Below are 22582 nucleotides of genomic sequence, written 5' to 3'. Positions count from 1 at the left end.
TATAATTTCTGTCCTTAATCTTAGAGTCGACTGAGGGGCACAAACATTAACCAAATAGTCACATAAGTGAATAATTACAACCGATGGTAATTACAGAGGACGCTATGAGAGGGTATAAATGGAGGTTCAGGGAAGGAAACCCTGAGTGAGTGGTATTTGAGGTGAGGTCTGAGCTGTGAGTGGGGATTAACCACTTGATGGGGGAGGGGTAGAATCCTCCTACCGCAGAGGAGGAAACAGCATGTGGGAAGTTCTATCCTTCCCCAAAAAACATACACAAACTGGGAGCTCCTGGAAGATTGTGGGGGCATCTTCTGACTTATCTCCGTATCCTTAGAGCCTAGTGCAGTGCTGTGCTCTCAGAAGGCAAGTAATGTCTTTCCAATAAAATTAAATTTAGCCAAGACTACTTTAGGAGGTCATTCCCAGTAGCCTCACCTTGCTGCCCTTGCAGTCTTGATTCCAAGAAAAGGTCCCTTCATGCACAATGTGATTTATTTATATTGAATGGGGAAAGTCTTCTCCCCTCTCCGTTTTCCGTGGCCATGCACATGTACTGTCTCAGACCTCAGAACTAAGTTGTTACGTGACAAAGTCTTTTTTTTTTTTTTTACATCTTGTACAACAAGGATCAGAACAGGTGGGAATTGTGTGGGTTGGTTCTCCAGCATATGACAGAAATAATCAGTGATTTCCTCTGGGAAACCTTAAGTATGGTTAAAAATAGAAATAAATTTGAGAGTTTAATTTTGCTTTGTGACATGAAAGTAAAACATGTTTTAAACTTCTTGTGTAGAAATCTGAGTGCTTGTGGAGGTTTTGAAGTGTGTGATGACATGGTGACTAAGGATATCATGACTCCTCTGGTTGCACTGCTAAAAGAGGTATGCAGTTTACAAAGTATCTTGATGGCAGCTTCCAAATGTAGCTTATAGGATGCACACCTGGGCCTTTTTTTAGTACTTTGGTGTTAGTTACATTTGTCTTCTCTTGTAACATTGTGTGGGAATTTCGTTTCTTGGAAACATAGCTCTACTCTCATTCATTCCAATCTCTATTTTGTATCCACTGCCTTTATTTATATGATAGTTGAAAAAGACCTTCCTAAAACTATACATACTAACTCCTTTAGACTTTAAATTTCTTACAGTGAAAATAATTAATACTTATTGATTGCTTATTTATGTGTCAGGTACTGTTTTTATGTTTTGCATATTATTTAATCCTATCCTTACAGTATCCTATGAGGCAGATATTATTCCCATTTTAAAAATGATGAAGCTGGGGCACAGACGTAAGGAACTTGTCATGAAGACTGCATTAAGTTCTCATATTTAATATCATGCCAATCTTACTGCGTAATATACTTCAGTGGTTAAGGAGCTCTCTCTCTGATGTTTCTGGTCCACTATTCCATATTTACGGGCAATTATCACTTAAAGCTATATAAAGGATATCCAGTTTTGATGAGAGGCATCAGTCCTGTTCTTTTTAGAGCAGTGATTCTCAGCTGGATGTGATTTTGCTCTGCAGGGGATGTTTGGCAGTAGCTGGAGACATCTTTGGTTGTTAGAGAGCCTGGGTGTAAGGGTTGCCACTGGCATCCAGTGGGTAGAAACCAAGATGCTGCTAAATATCCCACAGTGCACACACACAGAGTTATCTGGTCCACAGTGTTACTAGTACCTAGATTACAAAGCCCTGCTTTAGAGGGTGCCCTGGACTATACTAGCGGGGCTTAACAGTACCAGCTTTGGAGCCAGAATGTCTGGATCTGAATCCAGCTTCACCACATACTAAGCTATACGTTCAGCAACCTCCCTGTACCTCAGTTTGCTATTTGTAGCTGGAGATTGGGGATAATAGTTCATCTACCTCATAGATTTGTTGTAGAGTTTAAATGAGTTCATATATATAAAGTGCTTAGAATAGTGCCTTAGAAGGTACTATCTAGATGTTAGCTTTTATTTTATCTTTCTTTGCCTATCTTTTATTACCTTAGGTAAAATACTTTTTATTGACTTTTTGCTTTGATTTAAAATATGAAATGCTTCACATCTGGTTTTCACAATGACTTGAGGACCTTTCTTGTCTGTATTTCTTGCCAAAAGGGAAGCAGGGTTGTGAGAATTGCACTGCTTATGAGAATTTGATTGGCTTGTTAACCACTATAATTTTTGATGTTTAGTTTTTTGATTCATCACTATCATTAGCCTTTTTGTTTAGTTATTCTTTTGAGCCAGGGTGCTAATCATGATATTTGGTTACAGTGTAGTGCTGGACTGGATTCAAATGAGACGTCTCCACAGAAGAAAAAAGATCAGAACAGAAACTCTATTGAGAACATAGCCAATGAGGCTGTGAACGTACTATGGAATATATGGTAAGATGCTTTCCAAACACAGCCTCCTGCTACATACTACTCGGGCTGCTGCTCTTTCTGTTAAACTGCATAGGAATCTCTGTTCCCCTTGGTAGGTCTGTGAATCCGTGATGTTAATACTTGGTAGGCGGTGGTATCGGGTGACCTAAGATCACCCCTCCTTCCCAGTCCCTTTTCCTCATAGCATCACTACATCTTTTGTTTGTTTTTTGTTTGTTTATTTTAGATCTCATCTCTCCAGTCATTGCTGCTGACAAAAATAAGAGGAATCATGACCATTATCACCTACTGTTCCTCCTTTTGCCCCAGCTGCCTGCATGTCCTAAGCAGCATTTGTCTTTAAAGCTAGTTAGGCCCTAGTTTGGTAGCTGCTTTGTTTTGGCATCTGGAATGAGAAGGGGACACACAAAGGATTTAAGCAGGCCAGCTTCCCTGGCAGTTACCATGGGAGTGTACGCCTGAGTAGGAAGGCCCCATTAGGAAGAAGGCCACTTGTCCAGGTCATGATTGTAGCAGTGGTTGGGGTAGAGTTGACTTGCTGCTAGGAATGAAAATGGCTAGAAACACAACCTGGGTTTACTTTTTTCTGCCCCATTTTATGTCCCACATTTCTAGGAAGATTCTGTCAGAGTTCCTTATTTTCAGTCAGCAGCGATTATAATGGCTGATCCAAAAGCACAGGTGTTTCTTAGGGTACAAGATTAAGTTGGATCCAGAAAAGCTGCCTACATAGCAATTTGAACTTTCCTGTGATTTCATTTTAAACTAGTGGATACATTCCAGCAGAAATATTGGAGAGATCAGATTTGAGGAGATAGCATTTGAGCAAACTGATGGAGGAGGCTCTTTTTCTGTGCATCGGATAACTTTAACTTACATAAACTGTTGGACTTGGAAATTAAAGTCTTTTCTCTGAAAAGAGTCTGAATATGTCTCCAAGGTGATTTCTCTTTCTTGAGTGCCTGTGAGTCCTGTCTGAATCATTTATAGTTACCGTAGCTCTTGACATTTTTGTTTCATAGTTTATATTTTAGATTATCTTTACACATGTATGCCTTATCTTTCTCACTGTACTGTGGGATCCTTCAATGCTTCAGTAACTGAATATATAAAAAGATCGCAGACAGAAAATATTTTTCCTGAGATAACAGATTTAAGTTAGTAATTTAGTCAGCTGCGTTAGCTAGTAGCGTGTCATGTGTGTATGTGGTATATGTGGAGAATTACCTTTCTCTGGAAACATGGATAAATTATTAGTTTTATTTACACTGTATTTAGTGTATATGCTTTTATTAATAACATTGATAGCTTTTTGAGTCTTATTAAAATGTAATGTAATTTCAAAAATAATTATTATAGTAATTTCTCTGTTGCAGAGTGAAAATTCTGCTTGATGAAATTATAACCAAGGTTTAAAAGGAATGAATAAAATATGATTTTATAATATTTTCTTTTAAATTTGTGCTTTTTGTTTGATAAGTATGGAGGCCTTTTGTCCTTACTTTAATTTATTATTGCTGTGGTATGGTGGAAAGAAAGAACCGTAGGCTGGACCCAAGGAACCTAGACACTGGGCCGAGCTCTACCACTCACCGAATATGTGATCTTTGGATGGATCACTTCACCATTTGGGGCCTGATTCTCCTCATCTATAAAATGGGGAGTTGGATTACATGATTTGTAAGATCTCTTCTAGCTCTAACCTTCTGTAAGGAAACTGGCATCATGGTAAAGAGATTGGTTAAAAGGTCCCACCATGACAGAAATAAAATACAGATAGCCAGTTCTTCTCATGTACAGTGAAAAGGGATGGGCATTAGTTTCTTCATCTATAAAAATGGTGAGTGTTTGACTTCAAATCTCTGGTTAATGAAGCCTGATTTTTTTTTTTTTTTATGGATTTCTATGGTTGATTTCTTAATGTTAAAATGTGAATAGTAAAACTTTTTTTTCCCCTTCAATTTAGTGAATGCAGTAGTAGAGCAGTATCTATATTCAACAAAGAAGGGTGTTTGGAGATTGTATTAAAGTATTTAAGTAGGTTTTCCACCAATGTTGACCTGGCTATTTCAGTAGGTAAGTGAAGAAAAGGTGATGATTTATTAAGTATGTGTAGCCTTATTCAAAAATCTTTATTCAGATATAGTATGTTTATTCTGCAGGAGTGATTTTTTTTTCTTACTGTATATAAATGTGTAGCTGAGTTCTGTTTGTTCTTAGTCTTTTAAAGTCTGTGATTAATACTTAATACAGTTTTCCTGCTTTTGGCTCTGGAAGGGGTAAGGTAATTATGTGAGCATATTTGGTTTCTAGTCTGTTACCATTCTTAGAAGCCTTTATTGATTCTTGAAGTTTTCATCTCCATTTACTAAGAAACAGCAGCCTACAACTGCCAGGCCTGTAAGCCAACTGGAACCTAGACTTACTTAAATGTTTTGAACTACTGTCTCATAGTTCCAGCAGAAAACTGATAGCCTGCTTTTTTTTTTTTGAGAGAGAGGGGAGAAGAAGTGACTGAAATTTCACTTAGGCCCCTGTCCCTTTGAGACAGGGAGGCAAAATCCAGCGACTCCAGCAGCCTTGGCTGCCTTGCCTTCTCTTTACTGGGAAGGGGAGCCGCTGGGAACCCTCAGCTCAGCAGGGAGAGGAGACAGAAACCAGAGGGTGGGCAGCTCAACAGAATTCTGGGTGAGAATGGAGAAATCACTGATGAAAAGCATTTCTTTCCTACCCATCGTCATGGCGGGCATCCAGCTGTCGTTTAACTGTGCATTTCTCCTACCAAGGAAGAAGTACATTCTCCTTACCGCTGTTTCTCTTGGCTCTAATGGATACTTTTAAGAGAATAAAACAGAAAAAAAATAGTGGAATAAATACTGCTGGGAAAATTTTAAAAATCAGTTTTTCAAAATGGAATCCTGATGAGGGATGGGGGTTATAAGTAAATGGAGATTTTAAAAACAGTTCAGCTGTTTTTAGGAAATTGGTAGATGAGTTTTAATCTCAGGACAGTTTTTATTACAATAAGAGAATTTCAGGTAAGTTAATTCCTGCCTTTTAAAAGAAAAACTTCACTTCTATTATATTTTTGTGCCTTCAGTCCTGTAGATTTAGGAGTTTTTAGTTTTTCTTCCCCTCCAATAAACTTTTTTTAAATGAATCAGAATAAAGTCATTTTTGCCTGTATAATAGTGTTTTCCTTCTGCATTCATTTAGATTCATGATTTTTTAAACATGCTTCTTTTTTGAAAGTCAAGCAGGGCTTACTTGGCTGAGCCTGTTGGCTCACACCTGTAATCCCAGCACTTTGGAAGGCCCAGGCAGAAGGATTGCTTGAGGCCAGGAGTTCAAGACCAGCCTGGGCAACATAGTGAGAACCTGTCTCTATAAAAATTTTAAAAAAATGTTTTAAAGTAAAGTGAACTTAACAAGATTCCATCTATATATGTGTTAATATAACTTTCTTTGACCTTGCATTGTCTTTATGGTAGCAATCACAGCTCATCTTGGCTTTTTGCTAAAGTGAATTTAGTCTCTTAAAAAAAAATGACATTTGGATATATGTACATATATGGATTTGTATACAAATGTAATTTGGGAACCAAACTAGATGAGAGTAGTAGCATGCATTTGACTATCCATACTATTTTTACCTCTTTCTTGTCTTTTTTGTTTTTTTAGAGACAGGATCTTACTCTGTAGCCCAGTGCTGTAGCACGATCATAGCACACCGTAACTTTGAATTCCAGGGCTCAGGAGATCCTCCTGCTTCAGCCTTCCAAGTAGCTGGGACTACAGCCACATACCACCACACCCAGCTAATTTTTTTATTTTTGTTTTGTAGAAATGGGATCTTGCCCTGTTGCCCAGGCTGGTTGGTCTCAAACTCCTGGCCGCAAGCAATCCTCCTGCCTGGGCCTCTCAGGGTGCTGGGATTACAGACGTGAGCCACCAGGCCTGGCCCTTATTTTTTAATTTGCTCATATGTTTATGTAAAATAACTTTTATTTCTTAAAGAACCATTGATTCACCAGAAATAACCCTCAATTTTACAGTCATGATGAATTTAAAGGAAGCCAGAGTTCCCCCAAACCCTAGGACTTTTTATTTTTATCAACAACGGAATTACTATGAGTGTGGTCTGTGGCTGTTTGCTTCTAATCTGTGATAACTACATAAATTGAGGATAAACTTTTATAAATGTTTATGGTAATTTGACATTGCCACAATGTTTAGGAGCCCTTTTAATTGTACTTTATAAAAGTATAGTTCTTTAAAGGATTAGAAATTTTTAAAGAAAAGAAAAAAGATCTTTTACACTATTGATTTTAATAAACACATTTTAATAAACTGTCTTTGGTAAAGCGTATATATTCTACAAAAGCTACATGTGTCTACAGAAGTGGTAAAGGTGTGAATTTTTTTTGATGAGTTATGTGATGTAAATTATCCTAAGCAGAATTCACTTGTTTCTAAATGTTTATTTTTTTGTTTTATAGCATATTGTTTGCAGACAGTGACCGAAGATAACCCAGAGCTACTGAAATCTTTCAGTGCTGAAGCATTGCACGTGCTGGAATCAGCAATGCTCTCTCCTGTCAAGTCCCTGGAATACCGTCTGTTGAAAACATTGGTGGCAGGTAACAGTTAGCCTTGTGAGATTGTGTACCTCTTTAGTAACTCGGAATGGGTGGTGGGGGGTTCCAAAGTTGAGTCATTCTTTTGTTTCACCACATCGGGGTCTTTTGTGCTTATGTCTGTTAAAATTTCAATATTTAAGTGGAGACCCTCAATCCAAACAGTTGTCCATAGTTGTGAAGCCTTATAGAATAGATTGTTGTTTAATTTAACAAACTACTCTTATCTGATAAAGAAGTGCTGTTGTTAGGATCCCCTCTTATTTATGAACCAGTGATTTTAGAAATTCACTCTGGGGCATTCAAGACTTGACCACTTAGTTTTCCATAAGTTCTTTCCCACCAACCCTTTTGCAGAAAAAAAAATGATATGGTCTGTTTAGTAGGATGTACTTTATTCAGCTTTTGTATATATGTTCCTCTTGCCCTGTGGCCTTGAAGAGATAATTTATAGAGAAGTGGTTTTTTTTTTAATTGTGGCAAATACACATAAAATTTATGATCTTAATAATTTCTAAATGTGTAATTCAGTGATGTAAACTGTATGCAGATTGTTATGTAACAAATCTCCAGAACTCTTTTCATCTTGGAAAACTTAAACCATACCCTTTAAACAAGAATTTTTCCCGTTTTGCCCCTCCCACCGGCCCCTGGAAACCACCATGATTCAGTAAATTTGACTGCTCTAGATAACTCATGTAAGTGGAATCATTACAGTATTTGTCTTTTTGTGACTGGCTTATTTCACTTAGCATAATGTCCTCAAGGTGCATCCTACTGTAGCATGTGTTAGGATTTTCTTCCTTTGTAATGCTGAATAGTATTTCATTATATGTGTATACTACATTTTGTTTAATACATTCATCCATTGATGGACAGTTGGGTTGCTTCTACCTTTTGTCTACTGTGAATAAAAAACCTGCTTTCAAGGCCGGACACAGTGGCTCACGCCTGTAATTCTACCACTCTGGGAAGCTGAGGTGGGAGGATCGCTTGAGCTCAGGAGTTCAAGACCAGCCTGAGCAAGAGCAAGACCCCATCTCTGCTAACAATAAAAAAATTAGCCAGGCATGGTGGTGTGCATCTGTAGTCCCAGCTACTCTGGAGACTGAGACAGGAGGAACACTTGAGCCTAGGAATTTGAGGTTGCTGAGAGCTAGGCTGACGCCACGGCACTCTAGCCCAGTAGCCTGGACAACAAAGGACTCTGTCTCAAAAAAAAAAGAAAAAAGAAAAAAACATGCTCTCTGGTTTGTACATGAGACCTTGGAATGTTAGTACATTCCATTCTACTCTTGGAATATAAGAATCTACTGAGAACAGCTTAGGCTACGATGAAAGGAAGCAAGGCAACTCACTTTGTCATTTTGAAAGAAACTTGATTGGGGTTCTCTTGGTCTGCTGATAAATGGTACATCAGAGAAAGGCATTGTGTGCCAAAAAAGGGAGATGATTGTGAAGGGTTATAACAAAAGGTGCTACCTCTGTGCAATACCTTTTGACGTTTAATAAAAACAAAAGCAGATTTTTTGAAATTACACCTGAGTTAAAAGCACCAGTCTTGTGGAAACTAAACTTAAAGATTTCACAGGCAGTTCTTAACCTCGTGTTCATTTTTTACCAGGCACAATTTGGAATCTAAAGGACATTATTCCATGCAAGAGTCAAGCAGAAATCATAAATGCCATACTAAAGATCTTATCTGAAGTTTTGGAAATGGATGCTGGTGAAACGGTTATTCGAATGAAGGAGGCTGAAACTCAAAGGTTAAAAACCCTAGCAGAGACTGAGGAAATCTTAGAGAATGCTAATGGTGATGATTTGATTGAAGATGATGAAATGGAAGAAATTCCTCATAAGAGAAAAGTCAGAAGGAAAACTTTTGCTTCAGATTTACTTCCAGTAAGTCAAACCGATGCTCTCAAGCATGGAATAATACAGCTGTTTTCTTTAAATAGATATCCTTAGCTTTATAGAAAAATGTTATAGCAAAATAAACCATAAAGTGAATTTCCTTAAAAATCAGTCATATTTTCCCATCGACTCTCATTATAACATTAGAAATTTACTCCCAAGGGGGAAAAGAATCTCTTGTAAGATGATACTTTTACATACAGGAGAAGATTTCAAAGATGGAATAGACTTATCCTTTTGGAACACTTTAAAAGTACACAGTCATCTTCCTAACTTTTGTGTCTCCCCACTTCTGTTATGTACTGTGTGCCAGACCGTCTTCAAACTAAAGGAATTTGTACTTTGCCTGAATTGTCTCTTGCATTCTTGTCTCTTTTATTTTAGTGTTTAGCCTTATCACAGTGGCAAGCCAAACCATTTCTCTGCTACTGAGCAGAAGAGCTTGGGTGATTGTGCGTTAAATGTTTTGTAGTTTTTGCAGATTGGGCAATTGTGGTCCACTTGTGCTGGTGGTGTGATGTGGGGGTGAGGTGAGAAATCTTGGGTACAGGAATCGTTTTGGCCGAGACAAGTCAGCAGAGATGGAGCCATACTTTGGGAGAACGTTTCCCCTAAGGAGGAGAGCAAGTTAATAGGAAGACAGGACAGTGAGTTAAGCTTTATTTGTTCAGGTGCACGTTTACTGTGCTCCTAATGTGTGCCAGGCAGCATGGTTGATGCTGGCAATATAGAAAGATGATTAAGACATGTTTTTGGCCTCTGGGAACGTCCTGTGTGCTGGGAAGACAGATACATAAAACCGGGGTTATAGGCCTATGCTAAGAACAGTCATGGGGCTGCGCACAGATTTCTAAGGGAGGAGTTTCTGTAGATTAGGTACACTTAGCTCAGCCCTGATGGGAGAGGAAGAAGGAGGCTGTCAGAAGACTTTTTGGGCAGAATACCTCAGCTGTCTCAAAGGATGAGATAAGAAACTGCGGGTTAGTGTTCAGAGAGATCACTCGGGCAGCAGATGGAGGGAGAATGTAAGGGCCTGGCAGCAGGAAGACCAGCCAGGAAGCTGCTGAAAGAAGACGTTAAGTGTGAACTGGGAGAATGCTATTCATGTCCTCTCTGCTTTCTTGCATTCGTGACGTCCTGGTTGCTATTGTGAAAAGTATTCAGTCATTGAGTTGGTTCTCAGCTATTTGTGAAGTCTTGGGAAGTATAAATTGACAGTGTTTTAAAGAAATCATCCCCCTCCTCCGCCCCCATATGAAGAACGCATGAGTGCAAACCATCATGTTAAATGATGGGGCAAATACAGAAATGAGGCCATCTTGTCCTTAAGTTGCTGGCAAATCTTTTTATTTATTTTTTAAATTATGAGACAGGATCTCGCTATGTTGCCCAGGCTGGACTCAAACTCCTGTACTTAAGCAGTTCTCCCACCTCAGCCTCCCAAATAGGTGGGACTACAGGGGTGTGCCACCTCACCCAGCTTTACAAATCTTGAAGTGGCTTAAAAGTCATAGCACCCCCTTTTGGTGTGCAGGGCATATATTTGAACCCCAGATTCACTCGTCCTCTTACTTGTGCCTCTGACTTGGTTTAAGTACAATTTAAAATCAGTGAAGCAAGAAGGATGAAAAACGTGGCTATGCACCTTGTTCTCCAGGAGTGTTTGTAAAGAACCCTGTGGCCAGAGCTGGTGGCTCTCACCTGTACTCCTGGCGCTTTGGGAGGCTGAAGTGGGAGGATCGCTTTAGGCCAGGAGCTTGAGACTAGGCAACATACAAAGATCCTGTCTCTACAAAAAAATTTCTTTTTTTTTTTTTTAAGGCAGAATCTCACTCTGTTGCCCAGGCTAGAGTGCCGTGGCATCAGCCTACCTCACAGCAACCTCAAACTCCTGGGCTCAAGTGATCCTCCTGCCTCAGCCTCCCGAGTAGCTACAGGCATGCACCACCATGCCTGGCTAACTTTTTCTATATTTTTAGTTGTCCAGCTAATTTCTTTCTATTTTTAGTAGAGACGGGGTCTCGCTCTTGCTCAGGCTGGTCTCAAACTCCTGACCTCAAGCGATCCTCCCACCTCAGCCTCCCAGAGTGCTAGGATTACAGGCGTGAGCCACCGCTCCTGGCCTACAAAAAATTTTTAAAAATTAGCCAGGTGTGGTGGCACATGCTTGTAGTCACAGCTACCGGGGAGGCCAAGGCGGGAGGATCCCTTGAACCCAGGAGTTGGAGGTTGCAGTGAGCTGATTGCATCACTGCACTCCAGCCTAGGCGACAAAGCAAGACCCTGTCTATAAAAAAACAGAGAGAACCCTAGCAACATCATCTCTTCATCTGGAATGTGCTTGGTTTCATATCCGTATGTGGAAAACTAGGGGTGTAATCAATCAATGCTAATGGGGTCTTTTTCAGCTGTGGGCACTGACTGTACTGGTCAGGTTTGTTTATCCTGACTGCTCCAGGTATACCATGTTGAGGGGTCTGAAATCCCTTGCTGGGACTGGGAGAGAAGTAATACTTAAAAATGGAATTTTGATGCTTATAAAATACAATGTTTCTTTATAGTAAAAACTTGCTTTCTAAAGTCTTCTTAACATCACTGACTGGACTGGGTGATTAACATGCTGGTCAGTCAGCCAGCCAGTGTTTCAGTGCCAGTGGGGTGCTAGGCATCGTGCTCATGTGTGCCAGGAATACAGATTATAGTCAGCTGTGGTCTTTCCTACCGCCTGGTGGCTTTTGCAGGAGCCATTCAGAATACCCCTTAATTGCATCATTTAATTTAAGAAAGTATAACCATAAATATGTAAAAAAAAAAAAAAAAAAAAGGCAGTTCAACCCAAGGTTGTTTTTTTTTTTCCCAACACATGAAAAAGTAGGGTACCCCCTCATCCAGCTTCCCCAGTTAACCAATTTTCAAATCATGGTCTGTTTTATTTCATCCATTTGCCCAACTCACTCTCCCTTTTCTCTGCTAATCATTTTGAAGCAAATCTCAGATGTCATAACATTTCATCTAGATTCATTCTTTATGTCAACTTGATAACAAGAAGCAGGGAAATGTCTGAGCAGGTGTTACATAAAGAAGTAGACCTTAATTTCAGAGTTCCTGGTAAGCCAGAACATGGCTGTGGTTAAAAATATATGAAGATACATTTTAAGTGGGTGAGAACTCAGCAACAACATTTTTTATTTAGGTTTGAGTCTACGCTAATAAATGTTAGTTTAGTTGAATTATCACACACAAAGCAAATAGAAATGATTTTTATATTCTTGCTAGCAATAAATGGAATACAAATTTAGGGATCCTTGAGCTACAGCTATTAAATTAGCAGTTTGATTTTTTTTTTTTTTAAGAACATGGTTCAAAGTTGCAGTTAAATTGCTGCACAAAGTTGTTGTTGGTGAGATTATAAGTGTGAACATTCTGGAAAGGAAAATGGGAATATGTCACAGGATATATAAATGTGTTTTTAACCTTTGACCCAGTAAATTGGGGACATAAGATACCCAAGTAATCTGAAAGATTCCACGCTAGTGAAATGCTTTGTAAATTATAGTGCATCCATTTAATGGAATATTATGTAGCCACTAAAAAGACAGCAAGAAAACTGTCAAAATTTGGAAACATTCAACCAATAAAATATACATTATTTTTAGTTTATGCCCTATTTTGGAATATCAGTGTGGCTTTTTCACTTTTCACAGACAATGTGAGAGTTAAGATCATGTAAATTTATACTACCCTTTTTAGGAAATGTTAATTGATAAAGTTAATACTATGTATTTTCAGAGAAAAAAGTCCCCTCCTTTCTTAATTCTCAAGTGCTTTATTGTAGTCTTTTTTTTTTTTTTGAGACAGAGTCTCACTCTGTTGCCTGGTTTCTGAAATGAACTCATCTTAATCTTAGTGTGCTCAGCTCCTCCTTAACACATTTGATTAAGTTTCAGGGTGAATTCAGTTTGGAATTCCTGAATGTTTACCTGTTCTCCCCAGCTTGCTAAGCACTACTTAGAGAATAACTGCAGAGGATGGAACCCCAGTTAGCGATGGCGTGTGCTGCGCTGTGCCAGGAGCAATGACAGTGCTGGTTTGTAATTCCAGCACCTTAGGACTTTCTTCCACCTACCCCTCCCCCATGTGCTGTATTCCAAGTGCAAAAATCTTCTAGTAGGCATTAACTAAGGGAATTCACACAAAAGTATTTTCCTAACTATTGAGAATTGATTGTTTGCTTTTTTTTTTTTAAGCCCACTGACAAGGAACTGAGAGAGACCATAGCATTGCTGACAGCGCAGCAGACTGCTCTGGAAATTATTGTCAACATGTGCTGCAATGAAGGTTTGTTACCAGTTTGCATCTAGACGTTTATCCCCTGGGCTAAGAGGGGCTCCCGTGAAGATTTTCCTAAACATTCCAGGTCTGTGTGGTTTACACTCTTCCCAGATCCCTCCGATGATGAATGGGAAGAGCTTTCTAGCAGTGACGAGAGCGATACATTTATGGAGAATTCCTTCAGTGAGTGCGGTGGGCAGCTGCTCTCGCCCCTCTGTCTCTCCCATGAGATTCACACGGCTCTCACCAACTACCTCATCCCAAAGAAGGTAATCTGTTTTCTTTCTAGGCTTATCATGGAGCACGGGAAAGGCTTAAGCAAGCTATTCATTCTGTGTGCAAAAAAGAATTAAGCTCACACTTCCAGGTTGTAGATGATGGTAAGATCTGAGACACAAAACCACTCTATTAATAACAGTACTGGAAACAGGCTAAAAGGTTATTCTCTCCTTATCAATCCTAACCATTTCGCTTTGAAGTATCGTATGTTGGAATTTTATAAAGGAATCTTGTAAAATGACTACTCTTTAACCTTTGCTGTACTGCCTTTTTTAAATCTAGATTTTTGAGAAAACTGCCTTTCCAAACAGCATTGCAGTTGACCTATGTTCTAGAAACCCCACTTGGAAAACTTTGATTAGAAAGTAAGAACTTTTATATTTTCAAAAGCATTTGTGTTTATGTTATTATATGAAATCATGGACCATTAAATAGAAGATGCTGACTCCCCCTAAGACCTAGTTTCACTCCTGGGTATATACTCTAGAAAATATGTGCACATGTGCCCTGGGATACACATAGGAGGATGCCCATAGCAATGTGGTTCATATTGCCCAACCTGGAAACAACCTTGATGTTTATCAGAGTTAGAATGGGTAAAGAAGTTCTGAAATAATCATGCAGTAGAATGCATATAGTATGAAAGGATCTGAACTAGAACCATTCACAGCATGGAAGAAACTTACATTGAACCAAAGGAGCAAGACGCAAAAGAATATGCACACTGTGATTCAGTTTTTACAAAGTTCAGAAACAGGCAACACTGAACTATTTTGCTTAGGGATGCATATGTAGGTGTTAAATCTATTTACAAAAAAAAAAGGAAAGATGGGAAATGTTTACCGTGGAAGTCTAGATAGTGGTTACCTCTGCGGGTCAGGGAAGTGGGACATTTTAAGGAAGAGATACATGAGCTGCAGGGTGCCGGCAGTGTTTGTTTCTTATCCCAGGTCCGTGCATATTTGCTTCATCGACTGTTTGTTAAACTCTATATCTGTGTTGTATACTTTACCATATATTGGCCATATTTCACAATTAAAAATAATTTCAAAGATGCTACCTTGTGTAGAAAGTTTTCAGAAACGGATTCCTTATGACTCATGAATGAGTTGTGCATCAGAGGCCTTGAATGCTCAAGCAGTTTAATTTGGAAGATTAACAGTTCACCTTGCGCTTCTTAGCTAACTGCCATAGACCCCTTGTATTTACAGATATCCCCAGTCAGAACTTGAAGCTTAGGTTAAAAGTTAATACTGAATTCTGATGGGTGGCCTTGAGATAGATAGCATTATCTCACTTCCTTTCCAGAATGAACACTGTGCAATGTAGAGCCCTCGTGTGTCTCCAGAGTCTTGTGTCTCTCCTGGACGTGGACCACCTGGGAGGAGCCCCAGCCCTTCAGACACTCGCACAGCATCTGTCACAGCTGCTTTTTTCTCAGCCAGGTAAATGTTTAGGCCTTATTGGGAAAGACTGCTGGATGGAGCAGAACGTTGAAGGGGCAGGAACTTGGATTTTCTAGTTATACATTGTTTGTCATCCAACCTGCAGAAACCTTTCCCAGACACTGACAGTCACGTATTTATAGCTGCCCAGGGGTATAGAGTCAAGACAAGGTATGCAAGCAGGTCTGTGGGCTATAATTTTCTTTTTTTATTAAAATTATTTGCATCCAGTTATGTCAGGCCAATTAAGGTTGAATCATAAATATTATAAAGGCTTCATTAAGGCATTTGGGTAATTCTCTATTTTTTACTTTTATTCTTAATTATAAAAATTTAAATTTGATCGAGGAATACATATAGTACAAAATTCAGAAGTTTTAGACACTGTAAAGTAGAAATCCTCCCTCCTTTGTCCCCTATCTCCAGTTCCATTCCCAGAGTCAAGTCACTGTTGCACCAGTTTCTGGTATGTTCTTCCAGAGAGATTCTCTGGATATGAGAGAGGGTGCACCATGTGGAAGGCAAATGGTGGAATACCATCCACACAATTCTACACCTTGCTTTTGTCGCACACCTATCTTTCTTGCAATACCTTTGCATGGTAGGAGCTGAGTCTCTAGTTACAGGTCTCTGATAAGGATTAATTTCATGTGTACACAGAAGCCTAGAGAGATACTAGAGTTAACTATTTTTAAATGACCTAGCTGTACAGAGTTTGATGCGTGCTCTTCTCACACAGTTTCATAGTTCATTGCAGTAGACTCTCATTTAACTTCACCATGTTAAACTATGGGAGCTCAAACCAAACAAAAAAGATCGAGACTGAGAGAGGGGAAAAAGTAGTATTTTTATATATAGTAAAGGAAGTTTCCACATTACGCTGCCCAGCATGCGTTCCTGGGCAGGGGATAACATGGGAGATGTGAATTTGTTGCTCTCTCAGCTCCGTAGGCTCAGAGTGTCTTTAGGGATTTTTGAGGGTAAACTTGAAGATACTTGCTTTCTTTACTGAATTTACTTATTTATTTATTTTTAAGACAGAGTCTCACTCTGTTGCCCAGGCTAGAGTGCCGCAGCATCAGCTTAGCTCACAGCAACCTCAAACTCCCGGGCTCAAGCGATCCTCCTGCCTCAGCCTCCCGAGTAGCTGGGACTACAGGCATGCGCCACCATGCCCGGCTAATTTTTTATATAAATTTTTTTAGCTGTCCAAATCATTTCTTTCTATTTTTTAGTAGAGATGGGGTCTCGCTCTTGCTCAGGCTGGTCCCGAACTCCTGAACTCGAGCGATCCTCCCTCCTCGGCCTCCCAGAGTGCTAGGATTACAGACATGAGCCACCGCGCCTGGCCTGTTTTTTTTTTTTTTTTTTTTTTTTCCCCCTTACAGAAGTGCTAGGTATTCTTTTTAATGGTAGCATTTTAAAATAAGGGGAGAGAGAAGAAATTACATTGTACTACCTACTCAATGCCATAGCTTTGTGAGGCCCTTAACATATGTACATTAGCTCCTTTAATCCTCTGACATAGGCGTTGTGATCTTCATTGCATAAATGAGAAAACTGATTCAAAGCTATAAACCATGACGTGTGTGATGTTCGGCTCTAGTAAATGTTGGCCTCTGGGTTTGAATTCAACTTCAATTCCAAAGCTTATACCCTTTCCACTACCATGTGCTGGCCAGTATTTTATAAAATATTTGATACAAGGTAGATTTCTGTTATCCAGTGACCCGAAATACAGGTGGAAGTTAGGTTTTGAGAAACCTTTAAAGTGGCCCTCCAAAGGGTGTGAGGGGATTGCAAATGTGTGACTGATACCCACAGACTTCTGGCCCCCAAGTGAGCCATAGGGCTGCACCTTTGGGGCTTATATCACATCCAGAAGTTCCCTTATTTGTTCAATGAGGAGGCTAGATGAAGTGATTTCTGAAGTTTCATTGAGCTCCAGCATTCTGATGGTAAGAAGGAAATAAAACACAGATATAATATAAATTCCTTCCTTCCTTCCTTCCTTGAACTTCCTTCCTTCCTACATTCCTTATCTCCTTCCTTTCTTCCCTCCCTTCCCTTCCCTTCCCCATTTCCTTCCCCTCCTTTCCCTTCCCTTCCCCTCCTTTCCCTTCCCTTCCCCTCCTTTCCCTTCCCCCTTTACCTTCTTTTCCCTTCCCCTCCCTTCTTTTGCCTTCCCTTCCCCTCCCCTGCCTTCCTTTTCCCCTTTCCCTTCCCTTTCCCCCTTTCCCTTCCTTTCCCCCTTTCCCTTCCTTGCCTTCTCCCTTATCCTTCCGCCTTTCCCTTCCCTTCCCTCCCCCCTTTTCTTCCCTTTCCTTCTATTTTCCCTTCCCTTCCTCTTTACTGAATTTAAATTCTAACCACCAAGGCCAAGTGTGGTAGCTCATACCTGTAATCCCAGCACTTTGGGAGGCTGAGGTGTAAGGATCACTTGAGCCTGGGAGTTTGAGACCAGTCTGGGCAATATAGCAAGACCTCATCTCTACAAAAATTAAAAAAAAAAAAAAAAAAAGGAATCTAACCACCAAATAAAGTGACTCCATTGTGTGATATTCGGTGTATTCTTCAAATATTTCATTCTAAGCAGTTTAACATTTCTCCTTCTCAGATACAACATTAAGTCCAAGAACTGAATTCTTAAAAGATCAAAATATGGTTGCTTTGATTAAATACAAATTTCTGTATAAGCATTCATTCAAGAGTTGGTTCCCAGTACTTTTTTTTTTTTTTTTTGAGACAGAGTCTCACTCTGTTGCCAGGGCTAGAGTGCTGTGGCGTCAGCCTAGCTCACAGCAACCTCAAACTCCTGGGCTCCAGGGATCCTCCTGCCTCAGCCTCCCAAGTAGCTGGGACTACAGACATGCGCAACCATGCCCGGCTAATTTTTTCTATTTTTAGTAGAAATGGGATCTTGCTCTTGCTCATGCTGCCCTTGGCCTCCCAGGGTGTTGGCATGATGAGCCACCATGCCTGGCCGGTCCCCAGTTCTTCAGACATTTGTTTTGTATCATCCTGTCAAGTTCCTAAGAAGTGCTATGTGTTTACAAGTTCTAGATTAATTTTTTAAAAATTGAGTAACTAAATGTTCAGAAACCCATATATAGTTATTGAGCTGTCTCTGCTGCCCTTTCAACATTGGTCAGTTAACAAGTGTAGTTTTCAGGCGATCTCCGGCTATTTGTGTATTCTTTGGTCGGAGTGGTCACATGAAAGCCATGCCCAGCCATACCCAAGACAGGATATGGACATTCCAAGCCAGGACTGGACGAGCACTAGAGTATGCGAGCAAGCCAGATTATGACTATCGCTCTGTATTTCTCTCCCAGCCTTCCTATAAACCTGAAAGAGATCCGGATGGTGTGAGGCAGGACATGCTTTCCCTGACTTTTGCTGGCATTCTGGCTCCCATCGGCCCGGCAAGATGTCCTGTGGGCTGGAGAGTGGGAAGCTGCTGGTGCTCAGGCCTGCTTCCATTCACCCATTCCCAAGGGCTGAGGCAGGGAGCAGGGCCACGCGGGAGTCCCCAGCCAGGGCCCCAGGTGAGCAGGACCCACCCGAGTCTCTTACTGCGTCCAGGCCTAGCTTAACCTTGAGATAACCCTGTTAGCCCTAGCGCCACAAGCTGCCATCTCTCGTCGCTGGTCATTTCTCAGTGACAGTCTGATCACAGTGCCACAGGCCCCATCCCCAGCCGGCACCAAGAGTTTATTTCACCTGAAATAAATGCACATATTCTGTGCCTCTGCTATACAGAAAGCACTTGGGTCTGTTTCTCCCCGTTTCACTGGCTATTTGGGGTCACTGAGGCTCCCACATTCATTACCTGCAAAGGTCACCGGAAAACCTTACCAAGCTGGAAAGTTTCTGGGTTGTAGGAAAATATAAATAAGCACTTCGATTTTAAACAAATTCTAGTTTCATGGCTATTCTTTTTTTTCCCCCCCCTAAGCCTACCAGAGAAGAAATCATGGCTATTCTTGACATGATCTTTTTTTCAAAAAAAAAAGGTTTAGAAATGTGACTTGGTATTAGGTTAAGAACACTTTTATTTATCGTGATGTTATTTTTATAAAAATCCTGCTGCAGTTTACTGTCACAGCAGTATTTTTGAAAACCTATCCATCCAATGACATGGGCTCTGTTATTTCCAGGGATTTGTCATCTGAATTGGCCTTGCATGTGTGATGGGTTGGAGTTGCCAAGAATAGGGAGGAAGTTGTTGCTGGGGGAAGGTTGCCATTAAAATGCCTCCAGACTGTCCACATTGCTCAGGGTCCGTTCTCGTATCTGTCAGCACTGGCATTCAGAAAAATGGAGGCAAGAAGTAGCTTGTAAAGTAGTTATTTATTTTAGAATAATTTTCTTATCAGAATGAAATTTGATAAAGAATAATTGCTTATATTTAGAGAGGATATTCTAAACATTTGGGATTTATTAAATAATGTAATCCTATGGGTTCTATATGGATAGTGTGAACTATTATTGGGTAATTCGGTGGGAAGGATGGGGCTAAATTTCTTTACATTTTTGTGGTTACAATGTTGGAGAGTTCAATGTATGAGGATCATATAGCTCTATCTAATTCTAATTTTAATGCTAAAATACAGTTCTGGATATAGTAGTTATAAAATTTGTGGTACTCTGTACATACCTACATTATGTTTGTGGATAACATCAGGGATAAAAGGAGAAAATTTTAATAGAATCTGGTCTTTGCATTCAACACACCAATATCTTTGTCTCTTTCATTAAAAGCTATTGATTTTCAGATCATCAAGAAATTTTTAACAATGTTGTGTTTTCATATTGGGTCAAACTGTCATTTTACTCCATTATATGAGTTCTAAAATCATTTAGGATTCCCTGTTTTCCCAGATTTGGGGAATCAGAAAGCTCTTTTTCTGTTACAGTTAGAATGGCAGCATCTCATTCTGGGATATATTTTCTGTTCCATATCGGAATCTTGAAACTCAGTCTGAGCACTTCAGCTAAGTGTAATTTGCTGCTTGATTACCTGTGGGTTGATTATTTACCTGCATTTAGACATGCTACAAATTCTTGGATACTGTACAAAGTTGTGGAGGGGAAAGACATTTTGAGTCACCTCTTTTATGTGCATGCAGTTCATGAATTTCTAGGGCTACATTTGGATCTTTATTTTTTTTCCCCAAGCACCAAGTTTGGATACACTTAGATCTTTAATCAAATATACATTTCAAAACCAATATAATAACTTTTTGACGTTTAATAGTAACAACTTCACACCAATTTTTGAGTGCCTGTTAGTGCTAGGTTTTATGAGATCAGCATTATTGCTTTATCTTTCTGATGAGGAAGCTGAGATTTAAATAGGTTAAGGAACTTCTTCAAAGTCATTCATTCTTTTAGCATGTGTTTATTGAACATTTACTCTGTGTCAAACACTTTTCTAGGTCCTGTGGTAACAGGCATGAATAAGACAGAGGGGGTCACCATGTTCATGCTCTTGCATTCTAGCATAGACGTTTTGTTTTTTTGAGATGAGGTTTTGCTATGTTGCCCAGACTGGTCTCAGATTCCTGGGCTCAAGCGATTCTTCTGCCTCAGCCTCCTGAGTAGCTGGGATTACAGACATGTGCCACTGTGCCTGGCTGGTATATATAAACGTGTTATGTGATTTTGGCTATGAAGAAAAGCATAAAAGCAGAATGGTATGAGGTGCTGCACTGGGCAAGTTAGTGTGGAAAGGCCTCTCTGAGAAGGGGTAACATTTGAGCTGAGACCAAAATGAAGTAAGGAGGGGTCACAAAATGTAAGTGACAGGATTCCATCCCGGGTCTGTCTGGTCATAAAGCTCTCCTGTTATCTGTTCTGTGGTAATTGCAGGAAATCTCTTACTTTGGTGCATAACATGTATCTGAAAATGGGAGAGCCAAAAGTAAAATAAGCCTTGATTAAAATTTGTACAGAAACTGCCTCTCTCTCACCCAGGCAACATAGAGACCAGAACTGCTATTGGGTCCCAGGCACCATAGGACAGGAAGCCAAGGTATCTACTTAACCAATTGCCTCAAAAGTTTGTGGCTTAAAACAACAATAAGCATTTATTATTTCCCACAATTTCTTTTCTTTCTTTTTTTCTTTTTTTTTTGTTTTTTTTTGTTTTTGTTTTTGTTTTGTTTTTGAGACAGTCTTGCTCTGTTGCCCTGGGTGGAGTACAGTGGTGTCATCATAGCTCACTGCAACCTCAAACTCCTGGGCTCAAGCGATCCTCCTGCCTCAGCCTCCCGAGTAGCTGGGACTATGGGTGTGCACCACAACGCCCAGCTAATCTTTCTATTTTTAGTAGAAATGGGGTCTCACTTTTGCTCAGGCTGGTCTTGAACTCCTGAGCTCAAGCAGTCCTCCCACCTTGCCTCACAGGGTGCTAGGATTACAGGCGTGAGCCTCTCACACCAGCCGCTTAAATTTCTTTAGGTCAAGAATTTAGGCAAGGCACAGTGGAAATGGCTTGTCTCTACTGCACAATGTCTAGGGCAATGGTTCTGCACTAGGGGCAGTTTTTCCCCCTGCCTCCCCCAGGGACATTTAGCAATGTCTGGAGATATTGACGGTTGTTACAACTTGGCAGTTTCTGCTGGTGTCTAGAGGGTAGAGGTCAGGAATGCTGCTAAACATCCCACAATGCACAAGAGACCCCTACACACACAACGAAGAATTATCTGGTCCAAAATTTCAATAGTGATTGAGAAATGCTAGTCTAGGGCCTCTGCTGGAAAACTTGAAGGCTGAGAGCCAGAGTCATCTGAATTCTTGTTCACGCACGGGTCTGGGGTGGGGGTTGTCAAGCAGAACACCCATGGATGATCCCTTCATGTGACCCGGGCTTCCTTGTCACATGGTGGCTGGGTTCCAAGGGCAAAAGTCAAGAGAGAAAAGAGCATGCACACGTGAGTCAGGGGTGGAAGTCATAACTGCCTTTTATGACCTAGGCTGCCGCTTCTTGTCCTATTGGTTCAAGAAGTCAGAGTCTCATCCAGATGCAAGGAGTTGAGAAATAGACTGCACACCTTTATGGGAAGTAGAAGGGATTCTAGAAGAGCATGCAAGACTGCAAAGGTTGCTGCGGGCAGTTTTGGAAAATACAATCCACCAAACACCAAGTGAATCGCTTTCCCTTCCCATAAAAGTTAAGAAGTCAACTCAGCTGGGTGACCCTCACCCTTGTGCATGACTGCGCTAGTGTTGTGGTTTATTGCTGCTCTTCTGTTTGTTCTATGTAGGACGAAGGGACGGTAAGAAAAGAGTGGAGATGAGGAGCAGGAGTAGGGGGGGAAGGTGGGTTTGTGGAAACCATGGAGGCATCGTGCTCTGGCCCTGCCCCAGCAGCAGTTCTTGGGTTGGCAGAGGGCTGGAGCTGGCAAGGAGGCACTCGGATTTAACAGATGACTCTACCATAGGTCTGCCCAGCACCATGATGGAGATCTATGAAAGACTGAATCCAGTCTACAAAAGCTAGCTAAGGTTTACCATGTGCTAAAGTGTGAGTCAAATAAAAACCCAGTGTTTGGAAGTCAAGGATCATCCGTAGAACACATCCTTAT

At 40.4% G+C, this 22582-nt stretch overlaps 1 protein-coding gene across 1 annotated transcript in view; it reads left to right on the top strand.

Moving 5' to 3' along the window:
- HEATR3 (HEAT repeat containing 3) overlaps nt 1–22582 on the top strand; it is a 35793-nt gene that overhangs the window by 1558 nt on the left and 11653 nt on the right. Inside the window, exons 3-11 of the mRNA XM_069497946.1 lie at nt 797–884; nt 2271–2383; nt 4350–4459; nt 6883–7023; nt 8645–8922; nt 13182–13272; nt 13378–13535; nt 13828–13910; nt 14854–14990. Coding sequence (XP_069354047.1) covers nt 797–884; nt 2271–2383; nt 4350–4459; nt 6883–7023; nt 8645–8922; nt 13182–13272; nt 13378–13535; nt 13828–13910; nt 14854–14990 — 1199 coding nt within the window. The remainder of the gene's footprint in view (nt 1–796; nt 885–2270; nt 2384–4349; nt 4460–6882; nt 7024–8644; nt 8923–13181; nt 13273–13377; nt 13536–13827; nt 13911–14853; nt 14991–22582) is intronic.

The sequence above is a fragment of the Eulemur rufifrons genome, chromosome 23 (assembly GCF_041146395.1).
Source record: "Eulemur rufifrons isolate Redbay chromosome 23, OSU_ERuf_1, whole genome shotgun sequence".
Taxonomy (NCBI): domain Eukaryota; kingdom Metazoa; phylum Chordata; class Mammalia; order Primates; family Lemuridae; genus Eulemur; species Eulemur rufifrons.
This window is presented reverse-complemented; position numbering and strand designations above follow the sequence as displayed.